The following is a 25,858-nucleotide window of genomic DNA, read 5'->3' on the forward strand; positions in this document are numbered from 1 at the left end:
CTTTCACACACCGCACAGATACATGACAAAATATACTTCCCTTAGGAACCCTTTGTCATGAAATCTTAACATAACGCTGAAGCATGCCTTGTCATATCAACATCAATCATCATTACATCACAAAGTATGAAGTACTTAGCTTCTGCGCCTAAGTTACCTAAATAATTTTATTATCGAGTCAACTAGGATAGTCTAAGATGTTACAATCCTTGTACTATGAGAGACAACGTTAACAAATTACACTAGGTGAAAAACGAAATTGGCACCGCCCTAAGGCCACCGGTTCTTAAGAACCAGTGGGGAAAAAAAGTGGGAAAAACGAGGGAAGGGAATTGCCACCGGTTCAAAGAGAACCGGTGGGCAAAATACTAAACCCACCGGTTCAAACCGGTGGCTTTACTATTTTTTTAAAAAAAACTGCCCCATAAATACCCAAATAAACCCTACTCTCCTCAGCCGCTCTACTTCTATTCTCTCCTCCTTCTCTTTCTCTCTCCTTCTTTGTTCGTCTCCTGTTCTTCTCCTTCGTTCTCATCTCCTTCTCTCTCCTTTTCTCTTTCGTTCTTCCCCGATTCTCGTCCAATTAGTTGAATACCACCTTCGATCTCATCCCCTTCTTGTTCGATCTACATCAACATCAACAACAATTTCTGGGTGTTTTTCGAGGTTAGGGTTTAATTTTTGGGTTTAATTCAATTTTGTACTTTTTAGGGTTTAATATAATTGATTTTCAAAATTGCTTTGAGCAATTGATTATTCTGGGTTAGATAGGTTTTAATCGATTTTCTTGGATTTTAGGTGATTTCTGGGTTGTTTTATTTTTAAACTGCTTTCGATCTCATCTCCTATTGAAGATGTTGAAGATTTTGAAGGTACATTTATTAACTTTGCCTTTTTTGAATTTTATTTGAAATGTTCTGAATAATATTCTGAATTAAGTTGTTGTTTCTGTACATTTGTTTGTATGAAATTTGGTTAGTATGTCTATTTAAAGATATAATCTTTATGCTGCTTGCATTTATTTGAAGGTGGAAATCTTATATTGTTTGATTTATTGTGAATAATATTCTGAATTAAGCTTGTTTTTGGTCTTATGTTGTTTTATTTATTGAGAAATTGGCTTCATTGTCATTGGATTGAGCATGCATATCGAAGTGGAGTATTGGCAGAAACTATCTTAGATCATGAATTTGATAGAGTGAACAATTGAAGCTTTAATGATTAATTGAATAGTTTCAGTTTCTGTCATATCTGATTTGGATATTGAAATTTGATTGTGGTGGATATTGGAGCCAATTCTCTACCGAAGCTGTAGGAAGTTGAAGTACTATTAGAATATTGGCAGATTGAGAATGTAATTGGCAGATTGAGGTTGAGCATGTCAGTAGAATGCTATATTGATTCTTTTTAGTTTCATGCATCCATATGCTTCTTGACTCAAATTATTGCTTGCTTGAATGTGTTGCACTTATATCGTTGTGCAGTTTGGAGACTAATTTGAGAAATTATTCATGCTTGACCTTTAGAGACAGCATCATGATGGCATATAACAACAAGAAGTATTACGTTGACATTATTAAAACAAAGCCCTCTCATGCAATCAGTATAATCAAGACAGACTGTGAGGTGGACTTTGCCCCTCCTCTTGATTATAAAGAGCCTGGAAGACCTGCAATATCTGCTCCTGGAAAGGCACAGCTCAAGTTTGCACAATAACTTTACTCTCTTTTCCTTAGTTAGGTATCAAATAGTTCTTCATGTTTTGTCCACTAATTAGAAATGCATAAATAAATTGAACTATTAGCCAATGGTAGGAGCTACTTGATGAGAATCATGAAACTGCAATAATTCCATTGAAGCAATTATTTTGTATTATTTGGTTAACATATTGTGAATGAGCTTGGTCCCTTTAAAATTTTCCTAATCACAATGATTTTGTTGTTAATCTATACAAGTATCTTAAAACAATATCAAATCTCTTTGCTGTTGTCTTCTTGATTTTCTTTGAGACACTTATAGCTTAAGCGAATTTGGTTAACATATGGTGAATATTGGTTTGTTTCTTTTCTTTATGTTAGGATTATTAATTCTATTTTTAAAGAAAGAGGAATTAAGGTTACAAATACTCCTGTTGTTTTGATTGTTGATGTTGCAGATTTGTCGATTGGGCTTAGCTTGCTGTATTGCTTTGCTTTGGTGTTAATTCTATGATTGTTGGGTTATTAATTCTATGATTGTGTTGAAGTGGGATTGATTTGCTTTGGTGTAATTTGAGTAGAAAGGAACTAATTTCAAAGTGGATTTTAAAATAGGTTTTGATTATATTGTTTGGGGGTGGTAATTTGAGTAGAAAGGGAGCCAGTATCACATTGAATTGTTATGCTTGGTGTAATTTGGCTTTCTTGAAATTGAATTGGTTATGCTTTGGTATAATTTGAGTTGAGTAAATGCCAATATCATATTCAATTTGGGCTATCATCTTATTGTTATTTACATATGTTAATGATGCATTTTGAAATTCTGTTAGCTTTGTTGATTTTTCTATTAAGTTTTGTGGAAATTACTGTAATTTGAGATAAGATACTAATTCTTGCTACTTCAGTTTTTGGTAAAAAAAATAAATAAATAAAAATTATTTTGCTGAATTCGTTATACTAAAATCATTCGGTGAATTTGCTTACTTAGCTACTCTCGCCTTGCCGAGGCTACCGTTGCAGCTGGCCTGGAAAGGTTGCAGCTACTACTGCCCTACCAAGCCTGCTGCTGCAGCTGGCTTGGCAAGGTTGCAGCTACTGCAGCCCTGCTGAGGCTGCTGCTGCTGGCCTCGAAAGGTTGCAGCTACTGCTGCCCTGCCAAGGCTGCTGTTGCAGCATCCTTAGCAAGGCTGCAACTGCTACTACTCTGCCAAGGCTACTTGTTATGCTTGATTATTAATCTATAACCTTTGAGGAAAGCAAAGTAATGGATGGAGGAGGGGGAGATGGGTTATAGGAGAGGCTGAATAAAAAATTAGGTTGGTCCTTTCTCCGTGTTAAGAATCTTTTAGAATATGAAAATGTATTTTGCCAAGGATTTTCTTCTCGTTCTTCCTAACTGCATGTATATATGGTTGAATTTAAGGTAGTATTGCTCTGCTTGTTGTCTTTGATTAATACACACTTCGAAAGAGAAGAGACTCTAGATGAGACTCTCAGTAACAAAAGAGAAGAGGAGGCGCGGCTCAGTATTGATCGAAAGAGAGAGAAATGGAAGTAAGGGTTTTGAACTTTTGATCACTAGAGTTGTTATATATAAATATATAATTGTTTCAAAAAAAAATGTTTTGGTTGATTTTATGTGTTTCTTAATTTAGATTTCATTTGTACATGTCGTATAATTTTTTATCAATAAATTATTTTGTTTCATGAAATTTCAGGTTGGGCTCGTATCGATCCATTATATTAGGTCAAAAATGTTAACCCAAACTCGTTATTTTAAGATCATATTCGGGTGGAGTTTACGGATTGAGTTAGCTTTTTCCAGTCTTAAGTATTATAGCAGAAAATTTAATTATCAGGTACTTTTATTGACAAACTTTTTAACATGGTCAATACTCAATACACATTATTTTTCTGTAGGGCAGCCCAATTTTGGAAAAATTTGGCTCGCTGACACAAGTCACTCACACGTGCCAACCTTTATACAAATAATTGATCCCTACCTCCTATCACCCCCTCTATGACTCGCTTTCTAACTCACATAACATATTTTCCCTTTACTACGATTTTGCAAATTTGAAAACGTCTTCTTTCAATTGATGCATACCTCCTTTCACCCCCTCAATGACTCGCTTTCTAACTCACATAACATATTTTCTTTGTTAAATTGTGACTCGAAATCTAGTAGGGCTGAATTTGAACGCTTATATCTCTCAAAATACAACTGGTTTTAAGGTGATTCAAGTTGAAGGTGATATCTTGGTTCAAGATCTTTCTAACGATAGGTTATATGCCCAATTCCGATAAGAAATGAGAAAGTTATGACCGTTTTACAAAAACCTGACGAAGCTAGAAATTTGCAACGAGGCTGCGAGCTATAGCTCTATGCGAGTGAGCTATAGCTCGGCCCTATGAAGACTTGCGGCAGGTATGAGCTATCTGTCGAGCTATAGCTTGGTAATTAGGTTATTCTAGGATAATTTATGGAATATTTCCTAAAATTATATCTTTTCTATGACGGCTATTTGAGTATACTTGGGGAACAATCTTAGGGTTTTATTAGGGTTACCTTGTGTTATAAAAGGATCCTTTAGTCAATCAATTAGATCATACCTTTCTTGAGCCATTAGATTTAAGATTCCTTGTATTATTCTCTTGTTTTTTTCTCCATTATAGTGAAGAAGCTCTCGAATCCCCCACCCGTGGATGTAGGTCTATTTTGACCGAACCACGTAAATCCTTGTGTTTTTTGTTTATCTTCTTTATTGTTTTTCTTGTCCTTTATTTCATTGACTTGTTCCGCATTAATCAAACACAATTACACCCTTATTTCCTAACAAGTGGTATCTAGATCCAAGGTTTTAAGGTCTTAAGGTTTAGGTGTTTATAGATTAGTTTGATTAAATTATGCCAGTGAAATTTGATATTGAGAAATTTGATAGGCAAGTGAACTTTGGCCTGTGGAAATTGAAGATGAAACCATCTTGGTTCAAAGTGGCTGTCACAAGGCTTTTGAAGGTGTATCCAACAATCCTTCGGGCATGACGGTGGATACGTGGGAGGAGATCGATTTGAAGGCTCTTTCGGTAATTCAATTATGTCTCTCTGATGATGTTTTGAGAGAGGTTGCCAAGGAGACGACTTATGCGGGTTTGTGGTTGAAGTTGGAGTCACTTTATATGACAAAGAGCGTGATCAACCGTCTACTACTCAAATCTAGACTTCATGATCTTCGTCTAGAAGAAGGTAAACCTCTTAAGTCTTATTTAGATGAATTCTTCTCTATTATTATGGATTTGCAAAACATCGATGTTGAGATCGATGATGAGGATATGGCTATTAGGTTGTTGTGTTCTTTACCGCCTAAGTATAAGCATTTTCGAGATACTTTATTGTATGGTAGAGATGATTTTAGTTTAATTGGAGGATGTTAAGGATGCCTTAACCCAGAGAGATTTAATTGACAATAAGTTGGTTAATAAATCTAATTATCCTGCTCAAAATAATTCTTTAGTTTCTCATGGTGGTAATAAGAATTTTGGTAAAGGAAAAGTTTGTAACTATTGTCATGTGAAGGGTCATATCAAAGCCGAGTGTTGGAAATTAAAGAAGAAGAATGAGGAGAAGTCCAACGAGGACAAATCCGCAAATATTGCCAATACCGACGATGATGATGATTATGCACTTTAGGGTTATGAGTTTTGGGGTTGCGGTTTCTACGATCTCTTCATGATAAGTTCACCTTTGAGATCTCTTGGTAAAACGAGAAACCGTGTGAATTTTTGGTACGGAGTCTATGATAGATTGCTTTTGATTTTCGTTTGTAATAAGTAGAAATCTTGGTTATGCATTAGATTTTGTTCTAGTTATGCTATTTCTTATCTCAATTTTGGTACTTTTGTGATTTATTAAGTACAATTGCAATTTAGAAATTCTTGATGTAATTTTTAATTTTCTAGAATTGCTTAAGTTTTTTAGTTTGATTTTTTTGAGATGAAGAAGTGTTTGAAGAGAGTTTGGTCAATTTTGATAAGCATGTTTGGCGTTGGGACATTATACTCTCAATCTAGGCCATGTGATGGCTTTGTGTACGGAATTTTGTGTTCGGAGATGCACCGGTTCACAAGTTATGGAAGATGTCCGTTTGGTGATAGCCTAATGTGAGTAGGCTTATGGAGTTTTGTTTAAGGTGGAGGTTTTATGTTTTACTATGAGCATTACTTCTTGGTTTTTGGTTTAAGGTGGAGTTACCTTGTTTTTTGGTTGATTTCAAGTCAAGGTGGAGATTGTTAAATTGTGACTCGAAATCTAGTAGGGCTGACTTTGAATGCTTACATCTCTCAAACTACAACTGATTTTGAGGTGATTCAAGTTGAAGGTGATATCTTGGTTCAAGATCTTTCTAACGATAGGTTATATGCCCAATTCCGATAAGAAATGAGAAAGTTATGACCGTTTTACAAAAACCTGACGAAGCTAGAAATTTGCAACGAGGCTGCGAGCTATAGCTCTATGCGAGTGAGCTATAGCTCGGCCCTATGAAGACTTGCGGCAGGTATGAGCTATCTGCCGAGCTATAGCTTGGTAATTAGGTTATTCTAGGATAATTTATGGAATATTTCCTAAAATTATATCTTTTTTATGACGGCTATTTTAGTATACTTGTGGAACAATCTTAGGGTTTTATTAGGGTTTTCTTGTGTTATAAAAGGACCCTTTAGTTGATCAATTAGATCATACCTTTCTTGAGCCATTAGATTTAGGATTTCTTGTATTATTCTCTTGTTTCTTTCTCCATTATAGTGAAGAAGCTCTCGAATCCCCTACCCGTGGATGTAGGTCTATTTTAACCGAACCATGTAAATCCTTGTGTTTTTTGTTTATCTTCTTTATTGTTTTTCTCGTCCTTAATTTCATTGACTTGTTCCGCATTAATCAAACACAATTACACCCTTATTTCCTAACATTCTCTTTACTGCGCGTGGAGTGACTTTCCCTTTCTTGGCGTTTATATTGGGTTGTGTTTAAACACTTTACGACATTGGGTTTTACAGTAAATAGCTCGATAAATTAATGAAATGTGTATATTACGCTGTGTTTGAACTTTTTATTTTTCAAGCACGGCTTTTTCAATTGTTTACAACTTATTTTTCAGGAAACATCTATGTAATTATTCAACAATGAAATATTGCAATATAGGTGAACTTTAAATTTACCTATAATATAATTACCTATAATATAAATAAATAATAATATAAAAGTGCATAAATGTAAGGAGAGGGAAAGCTCAACACTCATCTATCTATCTATCTATATATTATACTAAAAGACAAGCGCCTCAATGTGAGGTTGACAAATGTCACTCTCTCATTGGCTTGTCATATGTATAAAATATATCTATATAATTACTGTTTACATATCTAAGTATAGTTATTTTTGTTCAACTTTAAACAATAAAACCAAGTTTCTATACATGCATAAGATTTTCATGATTTCCTAACATAAATATTGATTTAATTTTTAATAATAAAATATATACTTTCCAATACTACAAATAATCCATAACGTCTTTCCAATCTTTATTTGTAGACAATTTAAAGAATAATAACTAATTTGAAGCAATATGATTAAAGTAGCATAATTAAGGAAACAAATATTTCGTATTTTGAAAGTCTAATATTGTTTTTTTTTATGAAAATTAAATAAAATCAATAGAATTTAGTTTGACGTCAATTATGAAACCAATACGAATATTTTTTTTTAAAAAAAATCAGATGTACAATAAAATATTGTGCACCTATTATAAAAGCTACCCTGTAATAAATTAAAGTTATTTATGCTTGATTGATAAAAGTTACACAAAATAGTCTACAAATTATCCTATATTCAATGCAAGTTATCAGATGAATACAAAAGTTTTTGATAAAAATACAAAATAGTGTAAAAATTACTTTTATCGTTTTTTGTACTCCTTGACAAATCCTGAATGCTGAGCCGAAATGTTGTCTTGCAAAAAAAAAATATATAATCTTGAACATAAATTTAATTTTTAATCGGCCTTTCATTTTCTATACAATGCCTTTTACAATGACCTTTGTTTTTTCTTACATAAAAAAAAATTGAACCAAAAACCAATCTAAACAAGAAGAATAAAAGTTAAATTGAATTAGACATTTGAATAGGTATAAAATGTATTATAACTATTACTCGTGTTTAAAATTGTAATATTCGTATTAAGTATTAACAATGCTATTACTTATGATTTTTTTTTAGAAAAACTAACATTTTGATTTAATTGTTCATTGTTAATGTACTATACTAGATATACAACAATCATGTTCAATAATTTATGTTGTTTTATACATAATAATTCTTTTAACTATAATTTAGACTTTCAAATCAACATTTTATAATAAAAAAATATACATGTCATTTTTATTACACCTAAACATTATATAATAAGTCATATTGTTAAAGTTCTAATTATATTATTGAAATGTAGGTATAATACTATTTTCATGTACTTTACATTCTATGTAATTAAGTATAGCATGAAAGTTAATATATTTCGTGTAAAATAGTATGTGTATATAATATAATATTTTTTATAATATACAAAAGTATATGTGTATAATTTAATATTTTATAACACGGGTCCTCCATACCAAGTGTACAGGTTGTTGGTGTAGTGGTGATTGATACTACACTTAGTATGGAGGACCCGTGTTCAATCCCCTGCAACAACAATCGGGAGGGGGGTGGAGCCTAACAATCCATAACTGATCCTCGAATCCGGATTAGCCCAAAGGGAGAATCGGATAGAACACCCAAAAAAAATGATCGAGCAACTCAATGCATATATGACGGAAATTAACTTATTCTTTATCTATCTTATACAAAACTCCAAAGTCTATATTTTTTTTTTCAAAATATAATAATAACATTTGTAAATTTTTGTTAATATGAAAGATATAAACCTATCAAAAATGTATATATAGTTCAATTGTTTAATAACTTATATCAAATGCATATTTTATTAAAATTATTTGCATGTAGTCATTAAATGTGTTGGATGTTGTGTAGCTATGCAATGTTCAAAACTTTAGTTGAGCTACTTTGATTTAGTGATTGTATGGTAAAAAGATATTGACTTCGATCTTGAAATATAATAGTCTAATAAATTCTAAATAGAAAAATTAAAACAAAAGGAAATGAAAATAGTAAATGGCTTTAAATATTGAATTAAACATAACCTTTTAAATCAATTTAGCGAATTCAAGAGACAATTTTAAGGCTTTTAAAATTAAATGGGAGAAATATATGTAAAAGAACATTTTCAGAGATATAAATGTTCATGCACTATTATAAGAGTTTTTTTTAACCTTTTTATAATTAAGGTAGTGATAAATCTTAATATATACTCCGTATATTTTATTTATATAAATCCATACCTATATACGAAGTATTTGTGTTGTATAGTATATTTAATCAGATGTTGGTTATATGACTATTATATACTACCTCCGTTTCTTTTTAGTTGACACGTTCCTTTTGGGGTAACTTTTTTACCTTACATTTACGAGCTACCCCACTTGCTTTTTCATTCTATCTCACTTTCTCTCCTCTCCTTAATATATGTGCCTAAATCAAACGCGTTAACTAAATAGAAACAAAGAAAGTAATATATAGATTTGGCACAATGCTTAACTTAGGAAATTATATGTACTTGTAGGTCAGATATAGGGTTATTATATTATTGTGTCTATAGATTTGGTGAGTGCGTGACAGGTAAATAAAACATGTATATATTAGATTGATTGTAGCTACTGATGTGGTTGGTATGATAATATAATTTAAGTTTTTTTGTCAACGAGAGATATAAATGAATTAGTCCACTTCTCTTATATAGTTATTATTATTTTTTTTAATTTTTTATTTAATTTTTACGAGCACTTCTCTTATATAGTTATGTGGAGTATTATTCAATTATTTTTCAATTAAAATAACATTATAAAAAATTAAAAGAAATTCAAATAACATAAAATACTATTCAAATAACGTTCCTTTAATATATTTTTTATTGACTATTAGTAACCAAGTCCTTTATTAGTAATTGTTTGTTTTTATTTTTCCTACGACTTTAATAATTTGATTTATAAACCGTGCATCGCACGGGCACTATGCTAGTTATTAAATATGTACACATAAAAGGACATAAATGTAAGAAATTATATATGTGGGTAAAAACGTAAACAAACATTTTGAAGGGCATATACGTCTGGCACTATTCATAAGCGCAATCTTCTACTTTTTATAAGGTAGGAAATACGATTTTGCAAATTTGAAAATGTCTTCTTTCAATTGATGCATACCTCCTTTCACCCCCTCTATGTCTCGCCTATTATAATTTTGTTTATTCCGAAAAATCATTAATTCTTTTCTTGTTTTTGAATTTATTATCTTATGAAATAAACCATATTCTAATATAATGCTATTTAAAATAAGACACAATAACTCTTCTCATTTCTACTTTAAAATTGGATGTATAAGTGTTTTTCACTTTATCTCATACTTTCTCCCATCTTAATGGTTTTGTTAGTATTATAATGTCAATTCTTGCTTGCACAATTGCACGCCCCCCTCCCTCATTCATTCATCTTAAAATTCTTTTTCTCTCTCCTTACTACTCCGTACTATGTAATTGTTTTATCTTACTTCTCTCTCTCCTATGTCATTTTCTCTTCATACACCTCTTTGTTCCATCTTATTATGCCCTCTTCCTTTTCTTTGCTAACTCTTTTTTTGGTTTGGAAGTGTTACTAAGCCTACCCTTAATCGCTCCTCCATTTAGTAAACTAGAGTGCACCCGTGCAATATGCACGGATATATATTTTATACTCCGTAAAATGATATTATAAATAAATCTAATAACAAAAATAGTTTTTCAAATACGGGAGATTTTGATATGGTAACTAATTGTTATAACACCATGTGCCCAGCTCTTATGGGAGTTACTTTGTTAGTTTTATAGGGGGTATCCATTTAGTGTTATTAGAGTTAATCCCATTAGTGTTATCAGGGTCGTCCCATATATTTTGGGGGCCCTGTGCTAATTTTAAAAATTAGGCCCTAAAATTGATATTATTTTTAAAAAAAAAAAATTAACAATAAGATAGAGTGAAATTCTAATTTTTTATTTATTTTTTTTCCTTGTAAGGTAAAGTACAATTTTCACTTGTGGAAAACTAAATAAGAAGCTAATAAAAAAATACGGATAGCTATTAAAAAAAATTACGGATAAGTATAAAATAATATATCAAGTTTTAATTTCGAAGGAGGAAGCTAATATAAATGATTATACCGTATGTGATATAAACCGTGAAATGTTTTAGCATTAAGGATAATGGTGAATTTTTATACACGTAGCAACAAGTGAAAGGAGGATGAATTTTAATTTGATGGGAGATATAGTTAATTCATGAAAGATAAAAAAAAAAACTACGTATCAAGACTTGAATCAGTTTAAAATAAATAAATAAATAAATAAATAAATAGACATTCAGACTTCATATAATTAATTGGGACTAATACATTAAGCTTTATTGAGGTGCTAAGCACGTAGAACATAAAGAGTTACTAAGGACTTAGAAGTTAGAATTAAACACAAAAAAGGACCTTGGACTAAAAAAATGGTTCCCATGAGATTCGAACCCTAGGTGATAACCATTGTTGTGATGTGCCGCTCTACCACTACGCTACGACAACTTTAGTGAAATTTTGATGCAACGTATATGATATATTGTAAATTGGATTTTGGGGCCCTTTTAATTTAGGGGCCCTGTGCGGTGGGGCTGGTTGCACAGCCTCATCACCGGCCCTGAGTGTTATAAAGGTTACCCCGATAGTGTTATAGGAGTGATTTTGTTCTTTTGCAAGCAGCCACATACACTGGTGCCTTGTCACAAGAAAAATGTGTTTTTTTTTTTTTTTTTTTTTTTTTTTTTTTTTTTTTTTTTGCGTTGATGATTATTGAATTAATAATAAGGTAGTTACCGATGAACGATTATTATATTAGTTAATGTTATAAATGTTGCTTTGTTCTTTTGCAACTGGTCATACGTTGTGGCTAGTTGCATACAAAACATGATGTATACATTTTATGTTTCACAAAGTTTCATATGTGGTTGGCCACATCGTGTGGTTGGGTTATATGTTTACGGGTTACTTAGTCAGTCAGGGGTTACTCGAATGTCAAAGGTTACTCGATCCAAGGTCACTCGGTCTGTAAGGTGTTACTCGGTCAAACAAGGGTTAATCAGTCAGAGGATACTTGGTCAGGTAAGGGTTACTCAACTCGGTCAGAAGTTATCGGGTTAGCTTTTTTTTTTTGTGTTTTAATTGGCCACGCGTAGAGAACATACTCTTTTTGTTTTGATACTTATTAAATTAATAAAATTGGTAGAGTAATTTTTTGTGTACTAACTTTTTTTTTATACAATATTATTTAAAATGGATGGGTTTGTTATTAGGAAAAATAATAAAAATAGTAGAAGTGGAAGTCTTTTTTTAGGAAAGAAGTGGAAGTTATTTGAAGGATTATTTTTGTTTTTTTTTTAAATAACATGAAAGTTATTTGGAGTGCATGAAAATTGAGGATTGGGGTTTTAGAAAAACCTTATTAACTTACTCTTAAATTATATAATAGATTCTCTTTTGGCTTGTTTGGTAACCAGAATTTCATTTGGTCAAATTTAGTTGTTTGGATATGCTTAGAATTTGGAAATTAAAATTAGCCCAAATCCAAGATTATAAAGACATGGGTATATTTTGATATATTGAAATTTCAATCCTAAATCTGTCATTTCAAATTCTAATATTCATTAAAAAAATCCCAACTCTCTCTCTCTCCTATGTCGTACACAAGTTTCATTCTCTTCCCCAATTTTTTCTCACTCCTAGGGTTCTTCACCATAGAAGCATACACAAGTTCTCTCACCCCTCCTCTATTAAAGCGAGCTTCAAATTTCATCCTCGACCATTAGAGTGTACCCTATTTAAAATGGCTGAAATTTGCTCGACCAATTTGGAACTTCTTCGGCACTAATTTACTGAAAAATCGGAGGAATTTGGACTTAATAGAGGATCCTTGAACTAATTTGGGGGATTTTTGAACTTTTTTGGTAGTAATTTACCGAATAATTGGAAAATTTTGGTTTAATTTAAGGTTTATTGAAGAAAAAAATTTGATAATTTAAGCAAAGGAAAAGATGAAAACTTGAGAATTTAAAATTGAGGAGGAGAGAGAATGGGAATTTGTGTGACTTAACAGAGTAGTTTCATTTGCTAAATTCAAAATTTCACTCATCTCAAAATATAGGTTAGAATTTGACATTCAGGAAATGAAATTTTGATATTTCCCAAATACCCATTTTTTTTTTTTTCGAAACATCCCAAATACCCAATATTGAAATTGAATACTTCCTCCGTTCTTTTTTTATTGCACCATAGGAGGTTGACACAAGATTTTTGGTAGTGGAAAAAATGATGAGAGAGAAAGGTAAAAATACAAGATTGCCCATGTGATGGTACACATAAACTAAATAATCATGTGTTCAAAAATAAGGGTATATTTGGTATTTGTAGTGTGAACACAAGTATTTCTTTTCCTAAAATAGAAATGGTGCAATATTGTGATACATCCTTAAAAGGCAAGTGGTGCAATATTAAAAAAACGGAGGAAGTATTAAACTTTGAAATTCAATTTCAAAATTTAAAATGATTATCATGTTTCCAAACACAACCTAATTTTAATTTGGATTATCTTTTAAGATTCAAAACATAATTATGTTTTGGGTAATTTTGTTTTTAGATAGTTGATACAAATTCAAATGCATGTGTTTATAATACGAGTATATATAGTGATTATCTATATACTTAGTATACATTTTCAAAATTTTCGATCTCTGAACCCTCCTCAGCTTGTTCTTGAGCCACCAAAGACTTCTAAAGCTTCTTATTAGCTTCATCTGCTTGTTTCTTTGCCTCTTTTAACTCATTGAGTGCATAATTCCTCTCCACCCTAGTTCTCCGCCCCTAAGTTCTATCCCTTGCTCTACAGTTGTGCAGATTTAAGTAAGTCTTCTTAAATTGATCTAAAGGTGATTGGGTGGGCCAGGTTCAGGCCATGCCGAGATCGAAAAATAAACCCATTATACGGACAAGGTCTGGTCAAGTTTCAGGCCAAAAAATATGTGCCCTAACCCGCCCAAACTAGCTGGCCCGTACAGGCTTTTCGGCCATTTCTGGGTCGGGCAAAAAAAAAAATCAACTAAAAATGCATAACATCCCATTAAAATTTGGGTCGGGCTAGAAAAATCTAACCAAAACCTGTCCAAAAACGGTTCGGGCTTACTTTGATCAGATCTAAATTGATCTCTACTCTTCCTTTCACTCCTCTTCCTCGTCTATTATAGTTTTATATAACTGTAGAGTTCTAAATTTTTTTGTTGCTTTTGACTTTGCTTTTTTTATGAAGCAAACCGGTTTTTATTATTACTACCTTAATTAACACATTTCTTTTATCACGCTTATCAAAAGCACTATTTTAACGATTAATATCTTTAATTCTTGACATAGTAAAATTATAAAAAGTAGATATTAATAAAATATATGTTGAGACGATTTAAATAAGATTTCATTTGACTATGTTTTATCGTATTTATAAATCAAAATAGCTAGTCAAATGGTAGTTTGTGAACGGTGTTAAAAAAAAACCGGATGTACGATTTTTTTTTTTTTTAAATAAAATAAGATTCAATAACTCTTCCTCAATTTTTTCTAAAAAATGGTCTTAAATGTGTTTTTTTTTTTATTTATCACACTTTCTCACACCTTCAATGATTTTTTAGAGAAGGTGCAATGAAGAGTAAAACACATTTAAGAAATTTGTTGGCATAATAACACTAAGGGACTGTTCACATTTACTTAATTTCAGTTCAGTTCAGTTGAGCTCCAATCAGTTAAGTTCAGTTCAGCTCCAATCAGATCAGTTTAGCTCCTTATTTCTTTCTCTCATAAAATATTCATTTCAGTTCAGCTCGATCAGTTCAGCTTCAATCGGTTCAGTTCAGTAAATGTGAACATGCCCTAAGATAATAACGTGGATAGAGTTAATAAGACTGAATTATCTTTGACATTGTTACCAGTCTTAAATTCTATTGTTTATTTAAGATAATAACGAGAAGAGAGATAATACCAACAAATTATCTTTGGCATTGTCACCCGTCTTAAATTCGTCAACAATTCAGCATGTGTAGTTTGTATAGAATTTGCAGAATTTCAGAGTTGGTGATATTAAATTTTACTGTTCTATAGTCTACTCTGTTAGCCTGATGAAGATTGTATGTCGATTTTAGATACATTAACGGCTTGTTTGGATACACTAGCAAGAAGGAAAGGAAGGGATGGGAGGGAAGAGAATAAGAGGGGAGGAAAGAAGAAATTGAACCTTCCTTGTTTGGATAAAGGAGAAAAGGGAGGAAGGGGAGGGACATTCACCATTTTTTTTTTTTTTATTTCTTAATCTGTGGGTTGCTTGCATTCAACAATCAACATTATACTAATTTTTTCAGGGAAAAATTGTAGTTATTTGTTTTATAATATAAACCTGATTAAAAAAAATATATTGATAAACGTCATTAAAATCAAACAAATAATTTAATATCCTATGTTCTTCAAAAAAAAAAAAAAAAATCTTATGTAAATTAATCTAAAACATCAGACTGATTTTCAAACAGATTTTTCAAAACTGATTTTCAAACAAATTTTCCAAAACTGATTTTCAAACAAAAAAAAAAAAAACAAAGAAATACATAAAAAAAAAAAAAAAAAAAAGAAAAAAAAACGAATTGAAAATCAATTAAACATTAGCAATGAAGAAGAGCAGCAGATCCCTAGAAATTGGAGGATATAATTCGTGAGAAGCAGTTTAGTATAACTTGGTGAAATTAATTGGCCTTACCTTGAAAATTCAAGAGATTGAAAGAGATAAATTAAACAATTAAACAAAACTTTTCCCTTCATTTCCTTCCCCTCCATTTCCCTCACTCCCTTTATTTGTTATCCAAACAATGGATTTAATCTCCCTCCCTTTCCCTTCTCTTCCTTTCTCTCCATTTCTTCTTATCCAAACAAGCTGCAACACTTGATGCTTTGATAGAACTGATATTTAATTTTGTAAAATGATTGCTAGAAGGATCAAAAACAACAAGAAACATGTTAGCGCTTAGCGATGGTTATGAGCTGCTATTGGATCTTCTTTCTCCCAATGTGTTCAATTTGTTTGTTATTATCTGAGGTGGACATTAACACTTTGTATCACAACGTTTAATCACTATGTATTATGATTGTATGTTACAGAGAAAGCTTATAAAATTGTTCACTAATGCTATAAACTTTTCCTCCTCACTAACAATGAGTAATGAGCGACAAATTGCATACTCCACGGCGAGCTCCCTGAGCAATATGTGCAGTGTGATGTTGGCAGCCTTCACATCTATGAATAATTTTTGAATTACACTGCTCATACAAAGTCCACGGTGAGCTCCCTGAGCAAGATGCAAGCGCTTGCTTCAATCTAAAGTAGGCTTATCCCCAAATAGATCTGAAAATAAATACATATTAGCAGAAAAAAATGCACCCATTTTCCACTTCTTTAGAATAAATGCATTGGATATTAAGCATTGGATATGCAAGTTTTCTCATGAAAAGAAATGAGCAAGCTAGAAAGCAGATCCACATCAGTCAGAAAATACTGTTATAACATAGTTTGTGACTTTGTACTTGATACACAACTGAACAAAGACACATAACACACATTCATCATTTCATATGCATATTTATGTTGGATATCTGACAATTAAACATACGTCTATCTAACTAAAATACAAAGCAAACCATACTCATTAATATCCAGTCTGAACGGAAAAAAACATTTGATCATTTCACTCAAACAAGAAATTGAAGGTGAATTTGAACATTTATTGCTAGAATCACATAAGAAACTAACCATGATCAAAGATGATATACAAAGAAAATAAAGACCAACCTCTCAACCGATCTAGCTTTCCAACCACTATTAAAGTCAAGAAAGGCCACATTGCACCTCTACATTAAGGTGTATAGTAGCTACCTTATACCGATCCTGCAAACAATACACTATTAAAGTCAATATAGAGGCCACATTGCACCTCTGTTCAGAAAATTTTAGAGAAGGTTCAGCAGGTAAGTTATGTTTTTCCTTGAAGACTATGATATGAGAATATCTGGTAATTTAGCATGAAATGAAGAAGCAGCACTAAATGATACGAAGCAGTTGTTCAAGAGAGGCCTGGATATTAGGAATTGGTTGGTCATATATTGATACATAACTTCCTTTGCTGTCCTGGAGATCTGCAAGATTGCGGGATTGCCGGGATATGGCTCCCACAACAGCCCCAAAGCCCTTCATGTTCAACAAAAATCTGTGGCTTCTATTGTAGTAGATTATTTTATGCGTATCATTTATTTTTAAGGCAAAAGCTAACAAACCCCTAGAGCTAAATGTGAAAATATTATACTAAAATTACTATTAATTATATCGATCAACGCTTGATTTTGTCATGCATTTCGAACTTAATATTATTTTAAATAATATATTAAATCCTTATCTAATACCCTGAGGCGCTTGTTTGGAAGATCCTATTTTTAATTACTCGTAGTTCACAGCATTAACTAGGTGCGCAAATTACAGCAAGGTGTAGCAGCAGTAGCTGTTTCTGAAGCTAGAAAAGCTGAAAATAAGGAGGCAAAGCGGCTACCACTTTATTCAACCACTTCAGACGATAGTCTTTACTTCACAACAGTTTCTGTTAATTCGACAGAATAAAAAACAAAGAGTGCACAGGCAAAACGAATCTGTTTGCAACTGAAATCAGTTTGCAGCAGGACTGAATTGACGTAAGATTCTGAAACCAAAATCAGACGTTTCAGAAAAAAAAAAAAAAAAAAGAATAAATAAATACTACCTCCTTTACATATTATTTACAACGATTAAACATTTTTCCTCTTTACTTTATGTCAAATCGTTGCAAATAATATGTAACTGAGATAGTAAATAAAATAAAAAGACACCATATACGTAGTAATAACTTCTCATATGTTCCACTTCTTTTTCTAATATAGTATTATTAGTATCTAAGAGTATAATATTATTAAAACAGGGAACTACATGGGATTGCCATGTGTCACCCCTTATCTCAAGATGATTTGGCACCACATGAACTTATATGTCACCTTACGTGTCATTACTATTCGCACACACATTATTGAAGTAATTAATGTTTAATCTTCTATAAAAACTCTTCTTAGGCATAACCTCCTTATAGTGATTATTTTAACCTACTAAAAAACTCTTCATATATATAACATCCCTATTTAATTTTCATCTATAATATGTAACTCCTTAGTATATACAATAATCTACCCTCTAATTTATAAGAAATTAATTATTATTATTATTACTTAATATATGAAGTATAATGAATAAAACCTACCACTTTGCAACTTTAGTTTTGAGTGTGGTTAGCTAATTAAATATTTTTTTTGTTATTAAGTGTACACAATTATGATGTTTTATAAAAAATAAAAATTGAGTCACTTTCATCCCATTTTTATATGCATTTTTACCATATAATGTAGTTATAAAATGCTGTAATATTTAGTAGTATGGATATGAAATAATAAAAATTTCATACAACCCCCCCCCACACACATATATATATGTTCATCCAATAGGCGCCACTCTCTTTCTGAGTCATTCTAGCTTCTTCATGATTTCGTGCCGTGGTGAACAAACAATTATATTTATATTCATTTATAAATATTATATTGTTGAACATTAACCTTCTAACTTTAATTTTGATCAAACTTACAAATTTAAAATGATCCGGGGCATCGTCCCGGGCAATAACTAGTTTCTTTCTAAACTCGAAATTTCTTGTGTATTAGCATAGCATGGGTACACTCTAAAAGACTAAAACACATAATAATTTTTGTTTATATACGGACAATGGTAGCAAAGATAGTGAAAGTCATTTTTGCAAAAGAATTAGAAAGAGTAACATTCGGGTAATTACTTTGAACCTCAGATTTAACCTTGCAATTACATTAGAAAACTGATACATAATCTATCTTGCAATTGATATTCTACAATCCAGCAGTGATTCTGTATTCACAATATAAGAGAAAACACCAAGTTCTTTAAACTTAATAAAGGAATGCAAATGTAAACGGAGTTCGTTATTTAACATAGAGAATAAAGACCAAGATATTTTCGAGTCTAAATCATAAGCATAGAACAGAAAACCAGAAAAGAAGGTAGTACAGGCCTACAAGGTTTAGCAAATTGTTGGTCAGCTTTCTATTACCTGTTTAGCAAATCTTTCTCCGTGAAGTTGATGCACCAACTAGCCACCAAGGCATTCCCCTACTTCAACTAGTGTCCATTATTTTCAATGTTTCATACTATCTTGAATAAATCAATTCCATGAAGATGTAAGATTATCTCTGCAATATGCTGCAGAAGAAGATTGTGCATCCCCATGCAGAACTGAATTACTCACAGCCTTTGGAAGGATCTCTGAAAACGTCATAGGATAATTAGACAGTTTATTGTTATGTAAGGCTCAAGCTCCACAATTGATCCAAACATCATAATATAGACAGTTCATTGTTATGTAAGGCTCAAGTTCCGCAGTTGGTCTCGATATGCTAAAATAGACCGTTCATTGTTATGTAAGGCTCAAGCTCCGCAGTTGGTCTCGATATACTAAAATAGACCGTTCATTGTTATGTAAGGTTCAAGCTCCACAGTTGATTTTGATTTCATAAAAAGCAGTTGATGATCACAGAACTTAGGGGTGGCTATCATTTAGAATCAAAAGGCAAAAGTCAGTAAAGTCTTGATTTTCAATCGTGACATATTAAGTTGGCTATATATGTAACAGATTCAGAGAGAATTAGTTTAAATAGCATCAATCGAAGTGCAAGAAAGAATCACAGCAAAACACAAGGATCATTTTGTTTAAGAGAGAGAAACTGTACTGTCTGTTCTAGGATTTCAATTGTTCAAGAGAACCTGATTTCAGAAACAAGGATCAATTAATCACTTTGATTAGCGTGCATTGTAAGAGATTATTTATCCATCCTCTTTGAGATTTACAAGTCATTATCATGTTTCATAGCTATCTTGATGCAAATCATGTGCTCTATACAGCAATATATCATCAGATATAACACATTTTATAGCTATATCTTGATGCTAATTATGTTTCCTTTTCCTTTCTTTCTTATTTATTTACTTAATATTTTATTTATTTCTTTTAAATATGTATTGATCATTAACGATTTTTTTGTATAGGATTGAAAATTTAAACTTGAAATCCACCTATGTATAGAATAGTTCAAGTTTATAAGTGACCATAAAAAAAGTTCTGAAATTGGGCCTCCATGGTGAGTTGCCAATAATGTAAGGAACTCTATGTGTAGTTATGAGAATGCATCACAGTGCAACTAACAATGTGGATCTCAGCTAGAGAAACATGTGGTTGGTTGTTTGGCTATTAAAGTTAAATGTACATCTATTATGATCAGACCCATATCAATGCACTCAAAGAATCTTCTATTTGTCTATTCCCATTAAAAACGCCAATCTTCCTCCTGATTCCTTATAACAGTTCAATAAGATGATGCAGGTCCCAGCTAGAGTCAGAGATATGGCAAAGATTCTTCTGAACTATGTGCCCGTCTATGCAATGCTACCGGTAAGCCCTAATTAACACAAGCATCAGCTACTTATACTCGAATAACAGAGTCACAGAATGACAAATCCTTTATTTGTTTGATGGAAACAGTTGGGAGTGGTTACAGATGACAACAACTTTGAGAACCAGGATGACATCAAGAGACAACTATACAAACTGAAGGAAGCAGAAGTTGATGGAGTCATGGTTGACGTCTGGTGGGGAATAATAGAAGCTAAAGGACCTAAGCAATACAATTGGAATGCTTACAGAAGCTTATTTCAGGTCATAAAGGATTGTGGCCTGAAAGTACAAGCCATAATGTCATTTCATCAATGTGGAGGGAATGTAGGAGATGCTGTGAACGTTCCACTTCCTCATTGGGTACTACAAGTTGGAGATACAAACCCTGATATTTTCTATACTAATAGAAGGGGTACTAGAAACAAAGAATATCTGACTATTGGTGTTGATAATGAAGCTATCATTGGAGGACGAACTCCGGTTCAGGTAACTATCCTTCCCAATTAAAGCCTGCAGTTTTACCAAATAATTTTTACACAAAGTATTAAATGGAGTTTAAAATCCCTAGGTTTCTCTAAATTCAATAGTTTGTTGGCACTAATTTCTTCCTATAACTTCACAGATCTATAGCGATTACATGAAGAGCTTCAGACAGAGTATGTCAGATTTTCTAGATGCTGGTGTGATAGTTGACATTGAAGTAGGTCTTGGCCCAGCTGGAGAACTACGTTATCCTTCTTATCCACAAAATCAAGGATGGAGCTACCCAGGAATAGGGGAATTTCAGGTTTAAATGAAATGGGCTCTGCCAGCTAATCCGACATGCCCACTTATGTGTAACTAAACTGATAAAAATAGCTTATGTTTAGAAGCTAACTGAATTTCGATTTTTTTTATTGTGCAGTGCTATGACAAATATTTAAAGGAGGATTTTAAAAAAGCAGCAACTGAGGCTGGCCATCCTGAGTGGGAATTACCTGCAAATGCAGGGCAATATAATGACAGACCAGAAGCCACAGAGTTTTTCAGAAACAACGGGACGTACCTTACTGAAAGTGGAAAATTCTTCTTGACTTGGTATTCAAACAAGCTGTTGATCCATGGTGACCAGATCCTGGAAGAAGCAAATACAGCATTTTGTGGCTGCAAAGTCAAAGTAGCAGCAAAGGTAAGTAAATATAGTCATAGGAGCATCAATTGCTAGAGAAAGTATTGTCCACAAGGTGACTAAATTTATTTGTTTTCAATTGACAACCAGGTTTCTGGAATACATTGGTGGTACAATGATGAAAGTCATGCTGCTGAGGTTACTGCAGGATACTACAACTTGAAAGACCGAGACGGGTATCGTCCAATAGCAAGGATGCTGTCTCGTCACTATGGGGTTTTAGACTTTACATGTCTGGAGATGAAGGACTATGAACAGCCTGGTTATGCTAAAAGTGCTCCACAAGAGCTTGTGAAACAGGTGAGGGCATGAGAGCTTGATGATCAAATAATTCTCTACTATGTCAGGTCAATAGCATCCAAAACAGTGTAGCACGGGATACTACACGATTTCTCATGAGACCTTGCAAATTATTGACTAATAATTGATCTTTGATTAAAACCTATACAAGTTCAAACCATCAAAAACTCTTGTCAATTCCTTGTTGTTGTTACATAACAAATATGATGATATCAGAATGCACATGACACTAACAATATTCTTTTCAAAAACAATCATACTAAGATTAGTAAGGTATGCTACAAAATTAATTCCATGTGAATTTCCATACCTTTGACATGGTGCACAATTTTTATGTGCAGGTCTTAAGTGGTAGCTGGAGAGAAAGCATTGAGGTTGCAGGTGAAAATGCACTTCCCAGATATGATCCCAACGCTTATGATCAGATGCTGCTGAATGCCAGGCCAAATGGGGTGAACAGAGATGGTCCGCCAAAACTGAAAATGTATGGCTTGACATATCTTCGTTTGTGCAATCAGCTACTGGATGGGGGTAATTTTGGAACATTCAAGACATTTGTAAGGAAAATGCATGCTGATCAAGTAAGTGACCAGATTTACCATCACAATATATGAATGTAATTGAGCTTCTATGGAAAAGGCACAAAATGCTTCATTCTTATAATATTCTTAAAATTATGTTCAGGAGTACTGTCCGAACCCTGAAAATTATGGACGGCACATCACTCCACTGGAGCAGTCAAAGCCAAAGATTCCTCTGCAGGTTCTTCTAGAAGCAACTAAACCAATGGAACCATTTCCCTTTGACAATGAAACGGATATGAAAGTTTGAGAAGCTTTTATAATAGAGTTAACCCAAGGCAGTTGGCAAACATGCAATTGTCAAGCAAGAAAATAATGTTTCCTTTTCCGTTAAGATAGGCTAATAAGACCCAGGTAGGCTAATAAGGAAGCCACAGAACCTATCTGTGGGAATCCTCACTGGTCGTTGTTTGTTGTTAATTGTTGTTGATGTTTCCGCTGTTGTTTTTTCCAATAAGGAAGTTTCCTTCATCATAAGGATACTTACGAGAATGAAATAAAACCTGAGAAGGATGTCTCAGAAAATGTTTGCTGTTTAACTGTACAAGTGTTGGTAATATACATCGCTTTTAACCCCTCAACAGTTCACCCAGTACCACTTCATCAAACAATAAACAGAAGATCATGTTCTTTTTGCCGGATAGTTCTCATAAGTTCCCTTTGCTATATGATCGCGCTGTAGTCACAGTCACTTATTGTACATACAATCAAGTCATTAAATGGGTGGCATACAATATCATTGAAGAATGAAGATCATTTCATACCCTGCTTACTACGACATAAGTTTCACGGTCAGGCAATCACAATCAAATTCACTGGTGATTGAATGAGTGAAAGCCCTATCTTTAGAATCCCAAATGTCCCAACTACAATAATTATTTCGCTGTCATACTACTCAATGAAGCTAGAACCTCTAGGCATAACCAGTCCTTTACTTTGTAATTTAACTCGTAGCTTCTCTGCATCATCCCACCGTTTCTCATCAGCATATACATGTGATAAAGAAATGTAGCTGCTTACTCTATTTGGATTTTGTTCAGAAACTTTCTGAGCAGACACCTCAGCTAGACCAACATTACCATGAAGCCTACAACCAGAGAGAAGAGAAACCCATACATCATCTGTCGGTTCCACTGCCATATTGTTAATGATTACATATGCTTCCTCTAAGTGTCCTGCTCTGCTAAGAAGATCAACCAAGCATTCATAATGAGCCAGTGCAGGTTTCATGCCATACTTCTGTTGTATTTGATTAAAAATTTCTCTCCCATCCTCAACAAGTCCTGCGTGGCTACACGCAGTCAATGTACAAGTAAAAGCGCCCTCGTCAGGAACAATGCCATTTCCTACCATTTGGTCAAAAACTGAAATAGCTTCCCTTCCTTTCCCATGGTGCCCGTATGCTGAAATCATAGCAGTCCAAGAAACCAAATATTTCTCTGCTATTTCATTAAAAACACGTTGTGAACAAGACAGCCTACCACATTGGGTATACATACCTATAAGAGAAGTTGCAGCCATAATGCTACATCCAAACCCTTTCTGAACAAGATAAGAGTGAATAGACATGCCAAAATCAATGGCAGTGACCTGTTCACAAGCCCTCAGCAGAGCAATGATCGTAGCTAAGTCCGGCTGTTCACCATATGAAACCATTTGGCAGAAAAGTTTTAAACCTTCAAAACCCTTGCCAATTTGTACATAACCTGAAATCATTGTATTCCAAGTAACAGAATCCTTCCATGAGACAGCGAACAACCGCCTTGCGTACAACATTGTCTTGCATTTACAATACAACTCAACAAGAGAATTGGTCAAAAATCTATTAGAACTAAACAAGCTATTCCGTAAAACATAGCCATGTACTTCCTTACCCTTCTCAACCATTTGCATATCAGAACAAGCCGAAAGGAGACCGAGAAAACTAGTCGAATCAGGAATTAATTGAGATCTAAGCAACAAAACAAAAATACACAAGGCCTCTCTAGAGTAACCATTCTTTGCATACCCAGTGATCATAGTATTCCAAGAGGTCAAATCTCTCTTAGACATTCTATCGAACACTAACCGTGCATTCCTCATTTCCCCGAATTTCGAGTACATTGCCAATAAACAATTACCCACATAAACATCCGACTCAAACCCACTAATCACAACCTCACCATGAATTATCTTCCCAAACCCAACAAGCAAAGAATCACCACAAGCCTTAATTACAAAAGGGTATGTAAAATTATCAGGTTGAACACCAAAATTAATCATTTTACGATAAAACAACACAGATTTAAGATAAAACCCACATCCAGTATAACCCCTAATCATATAATTCCATAAAAACGAAGATTTAAACTCAATTCGATCAAAAAATTTCTGGGCTTCTGACATTTTTCCACAATTTGCATAAAATGCAGCAAGTTTAGTGCTTAAATTTGTGTTTTTATGAAGAATACCAGAAGATAACATAAGGGCATGAAGAGCTTTGCCTGTTTTTAAGGATTTGGAGTTGGTAAGGGACTGAAGGATAGCTCGACATTGAAGCGACGAAAATGGAAGCGTCGGAATTTGGTTGTTTAAATCGACGGAAATTGAGGAAGATGAAGTGTGGAAACTAGTGTGAGAATAGATAAGAGATTTGAGAGAGTTTCTGTGCATTGCTGCAAGCCTGCAATGTATGCACAACGCAGAATTTTGGTACTTGGTGATTGCCATTTTAATTTCATTCATGAATCACCCTTTTTTTTTTTTTTTTTTTTTTTTTTTTTGTTTGTTTTATATTTGAAAGTTCGTTAACTTTTTAAAAACTTATGAAAATTATATTACAGGTCGTTAGTGTTACAGGATTACACCGTTACGGAGCATGTTGTTAGGGACTTAGGGTAAAGGTTAGGGGTTATGGAGTTAGGCTTTGTTCATATTTATTGAACTGAATTGATTGGAACTGAACTGAATTGAATTGAGGTGAAATGAATATTTTATGAACGAAGGAAATTAGGATCTGAACTGAAATGATTGGAGTTGAACTGAAATTAAGCTGAAGTGAACAAGTCTGTAATAATGTGTTGCCTTTGTTTCATAGTAATCGTCATGACACGTAATTTTGTTAAAATCATAGGGTGGGGTCGGAGCGGGAGTTTAATACTTCATCCGTTTTTTAGTACTTGTTCCATTTCTTCGGACGCAGAGTTTTAGGAGTACTTCATCCGTATTGTAAGAAATGCAACATTTTCATCATTTCATAATAATTGCAAC

At 33.0% G+C, this 25,858-nt stretch overlaps 2 protein-coding genes and 1 long non-coding RNA gene across 5 annotated transcripts; 1 reads left to right on the forward strand and 2 right to left on the reverse strand.

Moving 5' to 3' along the window:
* The first annotated feature begins 336 nt into the window (after window positions 1-336).
* Window positions 337-23,187, forward strand: LOC110730910 (beta-amylase-like). 2 transcript variants are annotated; one of them, XM_021910736.1, is made up of 9 exons: window positions 337-666; window positions 799-872; window positions 20,489-20,557; window positions 20,648-21,046; window positions 21,183-21,347; window positions 21,465-21,728; window positions 21,819-22,028; window positions 22,370-22,609; window positions 22,713-23,187. In XM_021910736.1, the coding sequence occupies exons 2-9, from the start codon at window positions 855-857 to the stop codon at window positions 22,857-22,859; spliced, it is 1,512 nt and encodes a 503-aa protein (XP_021766428.1). In that variant the 5' UTR covers window positions 337-666; window positions 799-854; the 3' UTR covers window positions 22,860-23,187. The 2 variants fall into 2 exon arrangements, with proteins under 2 accessions (XP_021766428.1, XP_021766429.1); XM_021910737.1 differs by lacking the exons at window positions 337-666; window positions 799-872 and adding an exon at window positions 19,385-19,920.
* Window positions 15,989-22,527, reverse strand: LOC110730911. Of its 2 annotated transcripts, none has more exons than XR_002513176.1 (5): window positions 22,339-22,527; window positions 21,606-21,703; window positions 19,163-19,374; window positions 16,804-16,899; window positions 15,989-16,359 (listed from the first exon to the last, which is right to left on the reverse strand). It is a non-coding gene; the product is annotated as an uncharacterized LOC110730911 (long non-coding RNA). The 2 variants fall into 2 exon arrangements; XR_002513177.1 differs by lacking the exon at window positions 22,339-22,527 and adding an exon at window positions 21,832-21,947.
* A 695-nt stretch (window positions 23,188-23,882) lies between the features above and the next one.
* On the reverse strand, window positions 23,883-25,318 carry LOC110730789 (pentatricopeptide repeat-containing protein DOT4, chloroplastic-like). Its single transcript, XM_021910611.1, has 2 exons — window positions 23,960-25,318; window positions 23,883-23,900 (listed from the first exon to the last, which is right to left on the reverse strand). Exons 1-2 carry the CDS (start codon window positions 25,316-25,318, stop codon window positions 23,883-23,885), a joined length of 1,377 nt encoding a protein of 458 aa, XP_021766303.1.
* Window positions 25,319-25,858: the final 540 nt, after the last annotated feature.

The sequence above is a fragment of the Chenopodium quinoa genome, unplaced genomic scaffold (assembly GCF_001683475.1).
Source record: "Chenopodium quinoa cultivar QQ74 unplaced genomic scaffold, ASM168347v1, whole genome shotgun sequence".
Taxonomy (NCBI): domain Eukaryota; kingdom Viridiplantae; phylum Streptophyta; class Magnoliopsida; order Caryophyllales; family Amaranthaceae; genus Chenopodium; species Chenopodium quinoa.

Excerpts from the sequence above, each read along its gene's own strand:
- LOC110730910 (XM_021910736.1), top strand. Across the intron at positions 21,348-21,464 it reads CAGGAATAGGGGAATTTCAG|TGCTATGACAAATATTTAAA; the intron begins GTTTAAATGAAA and ends TTTATTGTGCAG. Across the intron at positions 22,610-22,712 it reads GGAAAATGCATGCTGATCAA|GAGTACTGTCCGAACCCTGA; the intron begins GTAAGTGACCAG and ends AATTATGTTCAG.
- LOC110730789 (XM_021910611.1), bottom strand. The coding sequence starts at position 25,318 with ATGGCAATCACCAAGTACCAAAATTCTGCGTTGTGCATACATTGCAGG.